The following is a 15891-nucleotide window of genomic DNA, read 5'->3' on the forward strand; positions in this document are numbered from 1 at the left end:
GTCTCGATGAACTGGTTTAAACTCTGAGTTACTGTTTGGAGCCATGCCTCACCGAGCCAGTACTCCCCAGCAGCGTTCCCAAAGCCCATCTTGTACTGAACCCAGGGCCTGTAGAAGTTCACCGAGCCGTCCATCCTCCTCTGGAACACCTGGAAGCAAAGAATCGTCTGATGAGCGGACTGTGAGAAACCTGCAGCTCTGCTTGTGTCTGCAGTGGCGACTGGTCGTTCGGGGCAGAGCCCTTCTCTGTTGGCACAGAATTTACTGCATCAGGAAAGTACAAAAGCACAGGTCTGATGGAAAGTGGAGGCCCCCCCCCCCCCCCCCCCCAATCCTCACCATAACATAATTTCATACATCAGGAACTGATTATCTGTCTAGTTTGTTAGACCGTCAGTTGAGCATCATCGTCTTCATGGAGAAGAAGCAGGAGCCTTTCTTAGTCGGAGTGCATTAGAGCTAAATTCAAGCACACTGATACCAACGAGCTTTAAGAATAAATGAGGAAGATAAAAGAGGATTTTCTTCTCCAGCATCGGTTTTAAATTGTGAACTTGGAGGAAAAACTGGAAATAAAGCAGCCAGGTGCTCACTGGCCTCGGGGAATCGTGATAATTCAAACTGAAGGAAGAAGAAGCGGCTAACAGTTAGCATAAAAACGAGGGGACTCTCCTGTTTTCTGCTTTTTCAGGGAGATGGTCCAGGACTGGTTACTCCGATTTAGAACCTCAGAGAACTGAGGTTCTCCGTTAACCGGCCGTGACTTCAGGTGGAGAACTCACCGTCCAGCGCCCTCCCTGTGAGTCCATGTCACAGTACACCTGCACACACACACACACACACACACACACACACACACACACACACACACACAGGCATCAGTTCACGTGATCCAGACTTCATGGAGATTTTGCACGTCTTTATGAGACAAAAGGCCCCAAAAGGCCCCAAAATGACCCAAAGAGCCCCAAAATGACCCAAAAGCCCCCAAAATGACCCAAAGAGCCCCAAAATGACCCAAAGAGCCCCAAAATTACCCAAAAGGCCCCAAAATTACCCAGAGAGCCCCAAAATTACCCAAAGGGCCCCAAAAGGCCCCAAAATTACCCAAAGAGCCCCAAAATGACCCAAAAGGCCCCAAAATTACCCAATGAGCCCCAAAATGACCCAAAGAGCCCCAAAATGACCCAAAAGGCCCCAAAATGACCCAAAGAGCCCCAAAATGACCCAAAATGACCCGACAGGAGTAAGAACCCACAGACTGAAAGCTGAAGGGAGCTTTGGGCTGTTGTGGCCCTTCGACGGGCCCTCGGCCCGCCTCCTTCCATGAGACTGAATGACAGCAGCTGCCTGTGCTTCACAGACAGGACGAGGCGTACCTGGACAGCAGACGTGGATCCGATGGGATAGATGGTGAACACGCCGCTGGGTTGGTTCTTGTCGTGGCGCTGGATGTCGCTGCAGTCGACCGGCTGGAAGCTGGTTTTACAGCTGATCATGGCCGGAGCCAGGAGGAGGAGGAGGGCTGAAGGTAGCTGGAACAGAGGACATGAGGAGATTTTACTGTCTGTGACCTGCTGCTGAGCAGCTTCAACTCACTTCAGACATTCTTTGATGTCTTTTTGGTTTCTCGCTGCTCCAAATGTTCTCAGTGGGTCCGACTGCAGGAGCTTTCACTGCAGTGGACAGAACCGCCCTGACCTCTGACCTCCGGAGCAAAGAACTCCTCAGCTGCTCCTCCCTGTTCTGACAGTGATGGAGACTCCTGTCTCCTGTGTGACTCACGGACAGGTGAAAGCAGCTCGCAGCCTGGAATGTTTCTGAAATATTGTCCAGAGGCTTTACAAGAGTTCAGGAAGGTCCAAACTCACCTTCATCCTCTCGGCTGTGTTGAAGTGGTGAAAGCGGATGTCGGTCTGGATCTCTGCTGAGCTGCATGAACGCACAAAATAAAGTAATGATCAGGGCTCAGTGACAGACTGCGACTCTGTGTAAAGTCGTCCCGCTCAGGTCTCACCTGTGAATTCACCTGCAGCTGGAACTGAACTCTCCACACAAACGCCTGTCAGCTCTCACACTTCACTGCTTATACCTGCAGAAGGTGGTGAGGTGGCACAGCGGCCGACCAATCAGAAACCATCTCCTCACCGCTCTGACTGTAAAGGTGAGACTTTAGTTTGGGAGCTAAAGTTTACTTTTATGAAATGTGAAACTTTCTGCAAACGGGTCAAACTGGATTGAATTAGAATGAAGGAAATAAACTTGTTCAGAGGAAGGTAAGTTATAAAGTTGACTTTTACCTTCTGTCCTACCACAAAGTCCTGTTTCTGCATCAGTGGTAAACTAAAGTTTTCTTTAGGAGCTAAAGTTCACTTTTACCTTCTGTCCTACCACAAAGTCCTGTTTCTGCATCAGTGGTAGACTAAAGTTTTCTTTAGGAGCTAAAGTTCACTTTTACCTTCTGTCCTACCACAAAGTCCTGTTTCTGCATCAGTGGTAGACTAAAGTTTTCTTTAGGAGCTAAAGTTTTCTTTTGGGGGTAAAGTTTTCTTTTGGGGGTAAAGTTTTCTTTTGGGGGTAAAGTTTTCTTTAGGAGCTAAAGTTTTCTTTTGGGGGTAAAGTTTTCTTTAGGAGCTAAAGTTTGCTTTAGGAGGTAAAGTTTGCTTCAGGAGCTAAAGTTTTCTTTTGGGGGTAAAGTTTTATTTAGGAGCTAAAGTTTACTTTTACCTTCTGTCCTACCACAAAGTCCTGTTTCTGCATCAGTGGCAGACTAAAGTTTACTTTGTGGAAAACTTTACCCCCAAAAGAAAACTTTAGCTCCTGAAGAAAACTTTAGCTCCTAAAGCAAACTTTAGCTCCTAAAGCAAACTTTAGCTGACCACAAAGTCCTGTTTCTGCATCAGTGGTAAACTAAAGTTTACTTTGGGAGCTAAAGTTTTGTTTGTTTCAACAGGACTTTGTGGTAAGCTAAAGTTTGCTTTAGGAGCTAAAGTTTTCTTCAGGAGCTAAAGTTTTCTTTAGGAGCTAAAGTTTTCTTCAGGAGCTAAAGTTTTCTTTTGGAGCTAAAGTTTTCTTTTACCTTCTGTCCTACCACAAAGTCCTGTTTCTGCATCAGTGGTAAACTAAGGTTTACTTTGTGGAAAACTTTACCTCCTAAAGCAAACTTTAGCTTACCACAAAGTCCTGTTTCTGCATCAGTGGTAAACTAAAGTTTACTTTGGGAGGTAAAGTTTTGTTTGTTTCAACAGGACTTTGTGGTAAGCTAAAGTTTGCTTTAGGAGCTAAAGTTTGCTTTAGGAGCTAAAGTTTTCTTCAGGAGCTAAAGTTTGCTTTAGGAGCTAAAGTTTTCTTCAGGAGCTAAAGTTTTCTTCAGGAGCTAAAGTTTTCTTTTGGAGCTAAAGTTTTCTTTTGGGGGTAAAGTTTTATTGAGGAGCTAAAGTTTTCTTTTGGGGGTAAAGTTTTATTTAGGAGCTAAAGTTTTATTTAAGAGCTAAAGTTTACTTTTACCTTCTGTCCTACCACAAAGTCCTGTTTCTGCATCAGTGGTAAACTAAGGTTTACTTTGTGGAAAACTTTACCTCCTAAAGCAAACTTTAGCTTACCACAAAGTCCTGTTTCTGCATCAGTGGTAAACTAAAGTTTACTTTGGGAGGTAAAGTTTTGTTTGTTTCAACAGGACTTTGTGGTAAGCTAAAGTTTGCTTTTGGAGCTAAAGTTTTCTTCAGGAGCTAAAGTTTTCTTTTGGAGCTAAAGTTTTCTTTTGGGGGTAAAGTTTTATTGAGGAGCTAAAGTTTTCTTTAAGAGCTAAACTTTACTTTTACCTTCTGTCCTACCACAAAGTCCTGTTCCTGCATCAGTGGTAGACTAAGGTTTAGTTTGCTGTTTCAGAGTCTGAAGACGGAGGTTTTTGTCTCTTTTATCTCTGAATGTGTCATGGAGGCAGTTGGATGACCTGAACTCTCCCAGCTGCCTGCTGCCGCTCACAGCTGGCGTTAATGTGCGTTTGGATATGATGGCGGGTCAGATGTAGATCCTGGACTTCCTGTTCAAACACAGGATGTCTCTCTCCCAGAATCCTCTGCTTCAGGTCCATCCAGCTGCCTCCCTGACTGCAGCCTCTCTGTGGCAGCCGGTGACCTGCCTCTCTCTGTCCTCTCTGTGTCTCTGTGGCGTAATGCGATGGGCGGCTTCGCTCAGACGTGCTACGGTGCATGACCCTCAGACAGGCAAACTGACCACAGCACATTACAGAGTCTCCAAGAGGTAAGAAGAGCTGGACGACTGCTGCTGTTTGCTTCAAACCCAGAACCAGTCAGATGGACTGATCTTCTGCTCTGTGTCAGGATCAGACTGCGTGTAAACATGGACCACAGCTGTTTTACACCAAAGGATCAGTTATCTCTGATATACTGCACAGAAGTCCTGATCCACTCCTTAGTTTTGTATTTATTTCCAGTAAAAACAGGCTCTCCTATAGCTGCAAGTAGCCACATAACAGCAGCTATGAGCTAACAGAGCTATAGCACACGTTCATTCATTCATTCATCTTAAAGTATTGGTGAAATAAAGACAGATAATGCCTTATAAATGCCGGAGTTCTCCTTTAAATGACAGTTTTAGGTTTTCTCCATCACTTAGCAACAGAATTTCCACGACAGAACCCGTTCGAAAGTAAACGGTCAGAACACAAATGAGCCTGAGCTGTAAAGTTTTGATCCCAAATAAAAACTCCTGGAAGCTGCTTCCATCATGGACGAGATGGCGTTGGAGCGCTTCTTTGATGAGTTCATTGCAAATGTGAGTAAATGTTTCAGGTTCTTATTTAAATCTCAAGGTTTCATCATGTAAACACAAAAAGTTACATTCATTCAAATTAACATGCAAACGCTAAAATCTAAACTGTTCCTGTGGTCAGTTTAAAATGTTCCAATGATTGTAAAGAAGATCGGGATGTGTTTGGGTCTGTGCCTGTTCTATAAGGCGAAACAGCTGCTTCTTATTGGCTGTAATAAACCTTTAAGTCAACCAGCTGATGCTCTACATGTGAGGATGAACAAGGGAGGATTCATCCCTCGGATCTGAACATTATCACGTAGATAAGTCATGAGCCTAAACTGTTTTCTGTCAAACAAAGAGGAAGAAATAGCTGCTGGGAGCCATTTATTTGGTGGTATAAAGAGTATTTTTGGCATGTAAATGAACTTCAGTGTGAGCTCCAAATGAATGAATCACTGATGTTCTTCAGGTTCTGATTTGTCGAGGTGTTAGTCATTCAGTGATGTCTGCCTGCAGGATTATCCGAGACAGGAGGAGGAAGAAGAGAAGAAGGAAGACGTGGATGAGGAGGAGAGAAGCTGCCAACAGGACGACGAAGGTAAACGAAATCGAACTTTTTTTAAGGAAAAATCCTGCTGCATCCCACAGAATTAATGAAGAATCTGACTGGGCTCGTTTCTTGGTCTGATTGTGTCGTATAATTAAGCTCTTATCAGGTCTTAACACTCGGTAAATATCAAATAATTGATTAATTAGGAGGGTAAAATGTATTTATTTAGCGCCTTTCTCAGTGAGCAGGCACAAAGTGCTTCACAGGAAGGAACCAGTGAGTAAAAATGGACATTTAAAAACACATCACAGCAACATACAGTCAATATCAGTCCTAGCAGCCTGGGCCAGAATGCAGATAAGCGGTAATTCATTCCACATTCTTGGTCTCCTCGGGTCCTAAAGCGAGTGCGAGGGACCACCGATAGATGCTGATCAGAGGATCTGAAGCCACGAGCTGCAGCGTCGGGCTGGATCCGATCACAGGTGCAGGAGGAGCCTGTCCCTGCAACGCTCTGAATGTCAAAAGGGTCAAAGTTTACCTGGTAAAATACAGGGAGGGTTAGGGTCGGCTGGAAGAAGCAGGTCTTTAGTCGCTGCTTTGTGTGACGTTCCAGAGACACGGCTTTGTCAGAAATGACTCGCCTGATTTCTCAGGCTAGTTTAGGATGTCTGCCTGAGGCTGAGGGCCGTTTGATGCCAGGAACAGCATCACCTGGGTCAGTGATGAGCGGCTCAGTTTGTTTGAGTTTAGATGAAGACAGATATCACCCAACCATTGTTTTATCTGTGATACACAGTTGGGCAAAGTCCTGTTGAAACAGGACTTTAGGAGCTAAAGTTTACTTTAGGAGGTAAAGTTTTGTTTAGGAGCTAAAGTTTTCTTTTTGGGGGTAAAGTTTTCTTTAGGAGCTAAAGTTTTCTTTTTGGGGGTAAAGTTTTCTTTAGGAGCTAAAGTTTTCTTTAGGAGCTAAAGTTTTGTTTAGGAGCTAAAGTTTTCTTCAGGAGCTAAAGTTTTCTTCAGGAGCTAAAGTTTTGTTTAGGAGCTAAAGTTTTCTTCAGGAGCTAAAGTTTTGTTTAGGAGCTAAAGTTTTGTTTAGGAGCTAAAGTTTACTTTAGGAGGTAAAGTTTTGTTTAGGAGCTAAAGTTTTCTTTTGGGGGTAAAGTTTTGTTTAGGAGCTAAAGTTTTGTTTAGGAGCTAAAGTTTTGTTTAGGAGCTAAAGTTTTCTTTAAGAGCTAAAGTTTACTTTTACCTTCTGTCCTACCACAAAGTCCTGTTCCTGCATCAGTGGTAAACTAAGGTTTACTTTGCTGTTTCAGAGTCTGAAGACGGAGGTTTTTGTCTCTTTTATCTCTGAATGTGTCATGGAGGCAGTTGGATGACCTGAACTCTCCCAGCTGCCTGCTGCCGCTCACAGCTGGCGTTAATGTGCGTTTGGATATGATGGCGGGTCAGATGTAGATCCTGGACTTCCTGTTCAAACACAGGATGTCTCTCTCCCAGAATCCTCTGCTTCAGGTCCATCCAGCTGCCTCCCTGACTGCAGCCTCTCTGTGGCAGCCGGTGACCTGCCTCTCCACCTGTTTAGATGGAGACAGACATCACTCAACCATTGTTTTATCTGTGATACACAGTTGGTCAGAGAGCTCAGTTTATGGGCCTCAGACGTCTTTAAAGAACAAGGAAAAACAGATGATAAGAGACGTCAGCAAACTGCTGTATGATCCTCCCTCAGGGGAGCAGAACAGAACTGGTCCCAGAACACAGTAACTGAGTTAGTAGCTCATTGTAAGAGTAATTAGTTACTGTGAAGTTATTTTTCATGTTCTGTAACATCTTTAAGGTCAGAGATGTTCATATTAACTGGCTGAAGAATAAAAACGGCTAAATTCACAGTATTTTAGAACATTTGGTGTGTATTTGAAGTGTCAGCATGTGTTGATGTGAGCTGCTTCTTCAGGTTGCATGAGGCAGACGTGTCTTTTCAGCAGAAACATTCTTTCCTTTCATTAAAATGAGCGAGAAGCGGAGCCGGTCCTTCCAGTTTGAGGACGTTTCCCTGACTCGTCACCATTATCTCTGCCTTGTTGTGTTTGGCGGTCAGAGCTGCAGAGACAAGGCAGGGCGTGATCCGCCCCCCCAGCCAATCAGCATCCTCCAAAACCTGACACTCTGGCTTCATTCAGTCGGAACGCTTCACATTCTCAGTCACGGCAACGATGGGAAAAGTGATTCATTAGATTCCTGGTAAATGGAAATCGAGCCGTTTTTAGGATGATAATAATAATAATGACACAGTGTTGTTGGATTTAACACCTGCTGAGGAACAGGTGATTTGTCCTGATTTCCTTCAGCATTAAACCCTTGAACAGAAAGAGGGTGCACTTACTTTCACACACCTGTGTTCAGTAACTCAGGCTGCTGGGCTCTAAATGTCCTTTGGTTTGTTCCAGGTGACAATGAGAGCGGGACGGTCGACACGTTGCCAGCCAGCAGCCCCTCCGCTGACCCCCCCGCGGTGCCAGAGACACCTGAGCCCCACGGGTTCATCCCGGTCATACAGTGGGTTCCCAGCTTGTCCGCAGTGGCTGTCCTGCAGCTTTGGGTCTGACTGTCCTGTGTAACCTGCATCGTGTCTCTGTGCAGAAACGTGATCTCTACAGTGAAACTGGGCTGCAGCCTGGACCTGAACTTGATAGCCAGAAACACGTGGAACACAGAGTACAGACCAAAGGTACCGACGGCAACACGTTCCCATTCTCAGCTCGGCTCATGCTGGAAGTCTTTCACTGCTACTGTCAGGGAGCTTATTTCCACTAATTCCTCTCCAGCATTCAGTGAAGTCCTCATTTCACAGTGTTCAGGAGCAGCAGACCGTCTCCTGACTAAAAACGATGCATTCGGGGGTACCGTACACACTGAGAGCAGAGGGCTCATGATGCTGCCCACGGGACCAGCTCAGGGCTCATGATGCTGCAGACGGGACCAGCTCAGGGCTCATGATGCTGCAGACGGGACCAGCTCAGGGCTCATGATGCTGCCCACGGGACCAGCTCAGGGCTCATGATGCTGCAGACAGGACCAGCTCAGGGCTCGTGATGCTGCCCACAGGACCAGCTCAGGGCTCATGATGCTGCCCACAGGACCAGCTCAGGGCTCATGATGCTGCCCACAGGACCAGCTCAGGGCTCATGATGCTGCCCACAGGACCAGCTCAGGGCTCATGATGCTGCCCACAGGACCAGCTCAGGGCTCATGATGCTGCCCACAGGACCAGCTCAGGGCTCATGATGCTGCCCACAGGACCAGCTCAGGGCTCATGATGCTGCCCACAGGACCAGCTCAGGGCTCATGATGCTGCCCACAGGACCAGCTCAGGGCTCATGGTGCTGCCCACAGGACCAGCTCAGGGCTCATGATGCTGCAGACGGGACCAGCTCAGGGCTCATGATGCTGCCCACGGGACCAGCTCAGGGCTCATGATGCTGCCCACGGGACCAGCTCAGGGCTCATGATGCTGCCCACAGGACCAGCTCAGGGCTCATGATGCTGCCCACAGGACCAGCTCAGGGCTCATGATGCTGCCCACAGGACCAGCTCAGGGCTCATGATGCTGCCCACGGGACCAGCTCAGGGCTCATGATGCTGCCCACGGGACCAGCTCAGGGCTCATGATGCTGCCCACGGGACCAGCTCAGGGCTCATGATGCTGCAGAGGGGACCAGCTCAGGGCTCATGATGCTGCAGACGGGACCAGCTCAGGGCTCATGATGCTGCCCACGGGACCAGCTCAGGGCTCATGATGCTGCAGACGGGACCAGCTCAGGGCTCATGATGCTGCCCACAGGACCAGCTCAGGGCTCATGATGCTGCAGACAGGACCAGCTCAGGGCTCATGATGCTGCAGACAGGACCAGCTCAGGGCTCATGATGCTGCCCACAGGACCAGCTCAGGGCTCATGATGCTGCCCACAGGACCAGCTCAGGGCTCATGATGCTGCAGACGGGACCAGCTCAGGGCTCATGATGCTGCAGACGGGACCAGCTCAGGGCTCATGATGCTGCCCACGGGACCAGCTCAGGGCTCATGATGCTGCCCACAGGACCAGCTCAGGGCTCATGATGCTGCCCACGGGACCAGCTCAGGGCTCATGATGCTGCCCACAGGACCAGCTCAGGGCTCATGATGCTGCAGACGGGACCAGCTCAGGGCTCATGATGCTGCCCACAGGACCAGCTCAGGGCTCATGATGCTGCAGACGGGACCAGCTCAGGGCTCATGATGCTGCCCACTGGACCAGCTCAGGGCTCATGATGCTGCCCACTGGACCAGCTCAGGGCTCATGGTGCTGCCCACAGGACCAGCTCAGGGCTCATGATGCTGCAGACGGGACCAGCTCAGGGCTCGTGATGCTGCAGACGGGACCAGCTCAGGGCTCATGATGCTGCCCACGGGACCAGCTCAGGGCTCATGATGCTGCCCACGGGACCAGCTCAGGGCTCATGATGCTGCAGACGGGACCAGCTCAGGGCTCATGATGCTGCCCACAGGACCAGCTCAGGGCTCATGATGCTGCCCACAGGACCAGCTCAGGGCTCATGATGCTGCCCACAGGACCAGCTCAGGGCTCATGATGCTGCCCACAGGACCAGCTCAGGGCTCATGATACTGCCAGGCTCACAGTTTGCTGCTGTCTTTCAGACTTACATGGCCCTCGTCATGAGGATCCGCAAACCGAGAGCTACGGCGACCATCTATGAAAGTGGGGTGATACTTTGTTCAGGAGCCAAGAGGTCTGCTTGAACTCTGCAGAAACCACACAGTCGGGTGGTTTCCGGCTCAGTGAATAACGCTCTCCTTTCTGTTCGAGCAGCCCTGACGATTCCCGCCGGGCGGCCAGGAAGTTCGCCCGCATCGTGCAGAAGCTCGGCTTCCCCGTCCGCTTCCTGAACTTCCAGATCCACAACATCGTGGCCACTTGTCCCTTCTTCCCCCTGTATTTGGAAGCACTGCATCTGGCCTACCACAAGCACTCCAGGTCAGGACACAGGAAGCTGCAGTTTGAGTTGTTTCCATGAGGGGGAATCCTCGTGTTTGACATGAAATGGGTTTCATCGTGGGCTGTGATGGCTCCAGGACGCGTTTAGGTTCACACAAACACTGCAGGAAGCTCAAAAGGTGCACATGCACGTGATTTACAAGGATAATGCTAACATTTATACACATTTAACCGCTCATGAGCTGTGAAACCGGCTGCTGCTACACGGCGGACTTCACTAATCAGTTCAAAAGCCAGTTTCAGAGAGAGGAAAGTTTCTAAATTTGATTTCCAGAATCATGAGAAAAAGAAACGATGATCTGCTGTAAATCATGAAGAATAAAGTGTGATGAGTCATAACTGAGCCAATGAAAAGCTGACGTTAGTCTGACTGGGTGTGAGTTCCCAGCTGCTGACTGTTGTCACGTCTCTATCCTTTTCTTCACAGTTACGAACACGAGCTGTTCCCCGCCCTCTTCCTGAAGGTGGTGTCTGGAATCAACGCAACCATCTTTGCACACGGAAAAGTCAATCTGAGCGGTGTGTTGTGTCCTCACGTCCCAGAAATCACAGTCCCATCAGACCCAGGCTCCCTGTGGGTCCGATCTCACCTTCAGCAGGTTCTGGTGCTCATTCAGGAGGTTCCAGATGCTTCTTGCATAGTTTTAGTTCTTGGAGGTCCTCCAGGGGGTTGATGCGGGTTTTGCCGTTGTACCAAATGTTCTCAGGGCCTCAGATTTTGCTGGAAGATGAGGAGATTTCAGGGAAATACATCAGAAGTAGTTCTGTGAAGGTTCTTTAAACTCCTGAAGGAGGTTTGAGGTGTCCTGTAGTTCGTGTTTGGACTCTGCAACACTCCTTTAGCAGCGCACTGGGGAGGTTCTTCATGATATTCCTCTGATTCTGTGGGTTCTGTAGTCACTTCTTATTGAGGTCGGGGTAGTTCTAAACATGGTTCCAGTGTCCCACTGAGAAGTTCCACGGATTCTCTGGTAGTTCTGTAAATAGAAAAGGATGTTTTTGAAGATTCTGGGTATTCTAAAACAATGTTTTTAAGGAGGTTCTTCGGGTTCTGGGGCTCATTGTGTAGGAACATGATGTTGTGAAGGCAGTTCACCAGAATCACAGAATAAAGAGGTTCCTGTGGGCATAGAGGAGGTCTCTGGGGTTCTGTTGCTCCTGAGCCTAAACCAAAAGGTTCCTGAGTTTCTCTGGACTCTTCAACAGAAGTAGGAGGTTCTGGACTTATTCTCGTGGTTAATGAGGAGGTTCAAAGGGTCCTGTAATTAGATCCCACAGTGGGTTGTGGTAACCCTAAATATAGGTCCAGTTTCCCTTCTAAAAAGCTTCAGAGGACTCTTGGATGTCCCAGCACTGGTTCTGGTTGTCCCAGCACTGGTTCTGGTTGTGTTTTAGGTAGCTGTGGGAATCCTTTGGGCCCACTGAAGGGTCTTTGTGAGCTTCTTCAGGTTTCCTGAACATCTGCTGCCACATGAATGCAGCTCTGACTCTGACTGTGTTTCCTGTTAAATCACAGGAGCTAAAACTGTAGACGAGGTCCATAAAGCGCTGGACACCATCGTGCCGATCCTGACACGCTTCCGGAAGAAGTGAGAGGTCCTTTATTTCAGCACTGAAGACAATAAAAGAATCCCTTTGAAGCCAGAGACGACTGAGGTGTATATCTGGTGGAATACAAGCTTTCAGACAGATGTTGTCTCTGTTGAACAGAGAAAATGAGACTTTAGGTCACATTCTGGGTCCAGAAGGGTTTTATTTAAATATGAAAGCGAGTTCCTTGTTGCTCCACTAGATGTCAGGATGTGTTCAGGCTCGTCTTTCAGTTTCACAGCAGCATTAACTCCAAAGCTGCACCGAGGCCCGGCCGGTCATTAAGGCCTGCTGTGTGTTACAGATGTGCACCTCCATTGTTGAGCACCTTATTCCTGCCAAACAGCTGCTGCTGAGTCTGAAACAACTGGTGAAGCTGAACATTTAGGATGTTTATGAAAGACTCATTTCTCACTTTCACCCAAAAGGCAAACACTGTTTAATCGTCTCATCAACTTCGAAGTTTATCTTAATGTTGGCTTTTTATCAACAATGCAGGCAGATAACTTACTTCACCAGCAGCGTCATCTTCCAGAACAGATTTATAATGAATCCCTTTTTAACAGCAAACAGACGTATGAATAGAAACACTTTATTCATCCAAAATGAGGGACTGGGTTCTTAATCACAGTCCCAGGTGTAAAATAATGCATGCTGGGTTTTCCAATAGCAGTTATCTGAATTGTGGGCTGTGCCATGTCCCACCCAGCAGCTGCTTCTTCTCCCAGACTGACTCCCAGCAGGCAGCACATGATCAGCCACATGCTGCCTGCACAGAGCTGCAGCTCCACATGTGGAGGAGACGCGTTCACCTGAGGCCGTTTGAACTCTCACAAAAGGCCCCGAAAGCAAATTAGAATCAACGTTTTTGTCAAGATAATTTTCTAAAATAATTATTCTGTAATACCGACTTTGGCCACAAGAGGGCAGTGAACCACTAAACTTCCCTGGCGTCTGACAGACTGAAGAAGACAGTGGAAGGTCTGTAACTGACCATTTTACCATTTTATCTAACTCAAGGGATGAACCAGTGTTGTGTCGACACAGAACAGACAACTTAGCAAAGAAGCCATTTTAAACTGGATCTTTAGGCACTTTGTTACCAGCAGCCTGTCACAAAGACACATCATTTGTTCCATTTCTTTAGCTGCATCTATGAAAAACAGCAAAGAAAACACAGTTTGACAGACAGAAAATAGGATTTCTGCAGCAACAAGGTGATTCCCAAAGAGCTATTAGCTGAAAACTTGGCATATCTCAGCATGGTGTGCAGTGTGTCCTTAAAACATTTGAGGAAACTGGACAACTGGAGGACAAAAGAAGAAGTGTCAGGCCTAAAAAACTATCTTCAGCAGATGAACAGGATCTGAAAGTGATGTCCTTAAGAAAGAGGAAAAAATCCAGCTGTGACCTGACAGGACCTGAGAGATGCATCTGGACCTTCAGCTGATCCATCTACTGTTGGCCCAAGCCTCATCAGAAATGGTCTCCATGGAAGGGTGGCTGTCAAGAAGCCGTTCTTAAGGAAGGGAAACAGGGAGAAAAGGCTGAGCTGTGCCAAATGACACAAGAAGTGGACTGAAAATCAGTGGCAACAGGTCTTATGGAGGGATGAATCCTCCCCAGAGCCCGGACCTCAACATTATTGAAGCAGTGTGGGATCATCTGACAGAGAACGGAACAAAAGGCAGCCCACATCCAAAGAAGAGCTTTGGGATGTCCTTCAAGAAGCCTGGAGAACTATTCCTGAAGACTCCTTCAGAGATCTCTGCAGCTGGTTCCTGTTTTTATGGAAATAAAGAGACATGAGGGCTGCTGTACTTTCATATTTATTTTCTTACTTTCTACCAACACTTTCTTTCAACATTTCTCTGATTTCAGTTAAATTTTCTTCAGTTAGGATGTTTTTTCCGTTGCATGATGCACTCCAGCTCCTCTAAACGCTGACTGCCTTTAGCACTGCAGACAGAACCCTTCAGAACATCAGAACCCTGATGTGACACAAACAGGACAGAAAATGTCTCCAACCGACGCTGTTTAATGCTTTAATGCTGCCTCTCTTTACTGGAAGCTCCACTGAGGCACTAAGAAGAAAGTAACCATCTACAGATGAAGATGGAAACAAGAACCTGTGTAACAGTGCCTATGACTCATGAACAAACCCAGACAGAAAATAGGATTTCTGCAGCAACAAGGTGATTCCCAAAGAGCTATTAGCTGAAAACTTGGCATATCTCAGCATGGTGTGCAGTGTGTCCTTAAAACATTTGAGGAAACTGGACAAGTGGAGGACAAAAGAAGAAGTGTCAGGCCTAAAAAACTATCTGCAGAAAGAATGAGACTGATGACAGCGATCGTCGGGAGAAAAGTAACCCTGAAGATGGAGCCGATTCTTTTTCCTCACTCTGTTTAGTCTCTGGACAAACTAAAGACTCTCAGAGGAAGTTGTGGCTCTGCTTTTCTCTTCTGCAGCTGGTGTTTTCCAGGAGAGTTTCTGTGTGTTTGCAGCAGCAGGTTGAGGCAGCTGAGGTTCATCTGTAGTTTCAAGAGTCTGCTGGCAGGATGGAAACACGAGTTACAGCCTCAGATGTCACAGAGAAACTTGCATTTCCATGTGTATCAGGAGAAAAAAAGCAGACATGAAGCAGAGAAAGGAGATTAATCTGTGTTACGGATCTCTTCCTGCTCCTCATCAGCCTCAGCTGCAGAGCTGTTGCTGCTTTAATGAAGACAAAGCGACTCCAGGGGCGTCTCCGGACCTCTCAGGCTCTCCTCCATCATCTCAGCTTGTTGGTGTGGAGTCCCACACGTGAGGCCAGTTATTTCCCTGAAGAAACAAGCAAAGATTCCAGTTCAGACGTCTCACCAAGAAACAGATTTACAGAAAACTAAACTGCTGAGCAGCTCTCAGACATCTGGAAGGAGAAGAATCTGACCTGATGACAGTGAAAACATGACAAACAGATACTAATAATCCTGGTTTGTCTTTTTACTTGTCTGTTTGTATTTTTGTGCCTTAACTTGTCACTTTTCTGTACTTTGAATGAAGGTGCATCTGTTTCTGTCCTTGCCCTCCTTCTCTGGTGCTTGAGCTGTTTATTACAGCAGATGCAAACATCTGGTCATGAATCTGCAGATGTGCCCATGATGCCCGGCTCTGCGCCTCCTGCAGAAAAGGACCGACCAGAAGGCTGTGAGGATGTCAGCTTTTGTCCATTTGGTTCCCCTCATATCTCTTACTTTTTTACAGATCGGTGGGCTTCAGCCCACAGAAAGCTGCTCAAACTTCATGATGAATTCACGAACATCTGGTGAAACCGGAGCAGAAGGCAGAAACTCCTCCTGCAGGAGTGATGAGAGAGTGGTCTGATGCACATGAAGGACAGCCCAGCCACGCTGTCTGCTTTCCATCATCACCCCAAACCTCTCGTGGGTGGGTCTGTTTGGTGAAGACTTTGCCTTTTTGTGGGGAGGTTCATCCTTAAAATGCAGCCACATATGGAAAGAGGGAAAGAAGCTAAGTTGGCAGAGAGCAGATTAAAGGTGACACTGGAAGAGTGTTTTATGTGATCTGCTGACTGCTGGACTGGGCGGCCTTCCTGTCTGCTCTCGGGGGCTGCAGCAGAAGGTGAGGTAATCCAGCTGCAGACACGATCAATCCTACATGAAAAGAGTGACTCATGGGAATGTTTCTGTCCATCTGCTCCTCCCTTCATCTGTTTCCTGCCCTTCTCTCAGTTTACTTGCGTTCATGCACATGAGCTCCTTTTAAAAATCTGTTTTCATGCCGTCTTTTAAAGCGGTGACTGTTCACGAAGCCCCTGTGACCTCCCTCTTTGTTCCTCCCTTTTATTGACCTGTTGGAGATTTTCACATCCTGTCACTTTTGCCCCATTTGGCTCCAGCTGCTTTTCT

The 15891-nt window shown here is 47.4% G+C and overlaps 2 protein-coding genes across 3 annotated transcripts in view; one reads left to right on the plus strand and one right to left on the minus strand.

The window, feature by feature from the left end:
- LOC140278543 (microfibril-associated glycoprotein 4-like) overlaps positions 1–2166 on the minus strand; it is a 5731-nt gene extending 3565 nt beyond the window's left edge. The window contains exons 1-4 of one of the 2 annotated variants that reach the window (XM_072373577.1): positions 2030–2166; positions 1380–1932; positions 783–821; positions 53–149 (exon numbers count right to left, since the gene is read on the minus strand). In XM_072373577.1, coding sequence (XP_072229678.1) covers positions 53–149; positions 783–821; positions 1380–1499 — 256 coding nt within the window. In that variant the 5' untranslated portion in view covers positions 1500–1932; positions 2030–2166. Of the gene's footprint in view, positions 1–52; positions 150–782; positions 822–1379; positions 1933–2017 lie in introns of both variants that reach the window. The other variant, XM_072373574.1, reaches the window with a different exon arrangement.
- A 2592-nt stretch (positions 2167–4758) lies between these two features.
- LOC140278876 (uncharacterized) lies at positions 4759–11979 on the plus strand. Its single transcript, XM_072373965.1, has 9 exons — positions 4759–4797; positions 5754–5870; positions 6701–6776; positions 7780–7888; positions 7973–8060; positions 10029–10120; positions 10201–10365; positions 10814–10905; positions 11903–11979. Exons 1-9 carry the CDS (start codon positions 4759–4761, stop codon positions 11977–11979), a joined length of 855 nt encoding a protein of 284 aa, XP_072230066.1.
- The last annotated feature ends 3912 nt before the right edge of the window (positions 11980–15891 follow it).

The sequence above is a fragment of the Leuresthes tenuis genome, unplaced genomic scaffold, assembly GCF_036924035.1.
Source record: "Leuresthes tenuis unplaced genomic scaffold, fLeuTen1.0.hap1 SCAF_20, whole genome shotgun sequence".
Classification (NCBI taxonomy): domain Eukaryota; kingdom Metazoa; phylum Chordata; class Actinopteri; order Atheriniformes; family Atherinopsidae; genus Leuresthes; species Leuresthes tenuis.

Bases quoted from the DNA above. Each gene is read 5' to 3' on its own strand.
- LOC140278876 (XM_072373965.1), top strand. From the start codon at position 4,759: ATGGCGTTGGAGCGCTTCTTTGATGAGTTCATTGCAAAT. The intron at 4,798-5,753 runs GTGAGTAAATGT...GACCACCGATAG, and splicing joins TTGATGAGTTCATTGCAAAT to ATGCTGATCAGAGGATCTGA. The intron at 10,366-10,813 runs GTCAGGACACAG...TTTTCTTCACAG, and splicing joins GCCTACCACAAGCACTCCAG to TTACGAACACGAGCTGTTCC.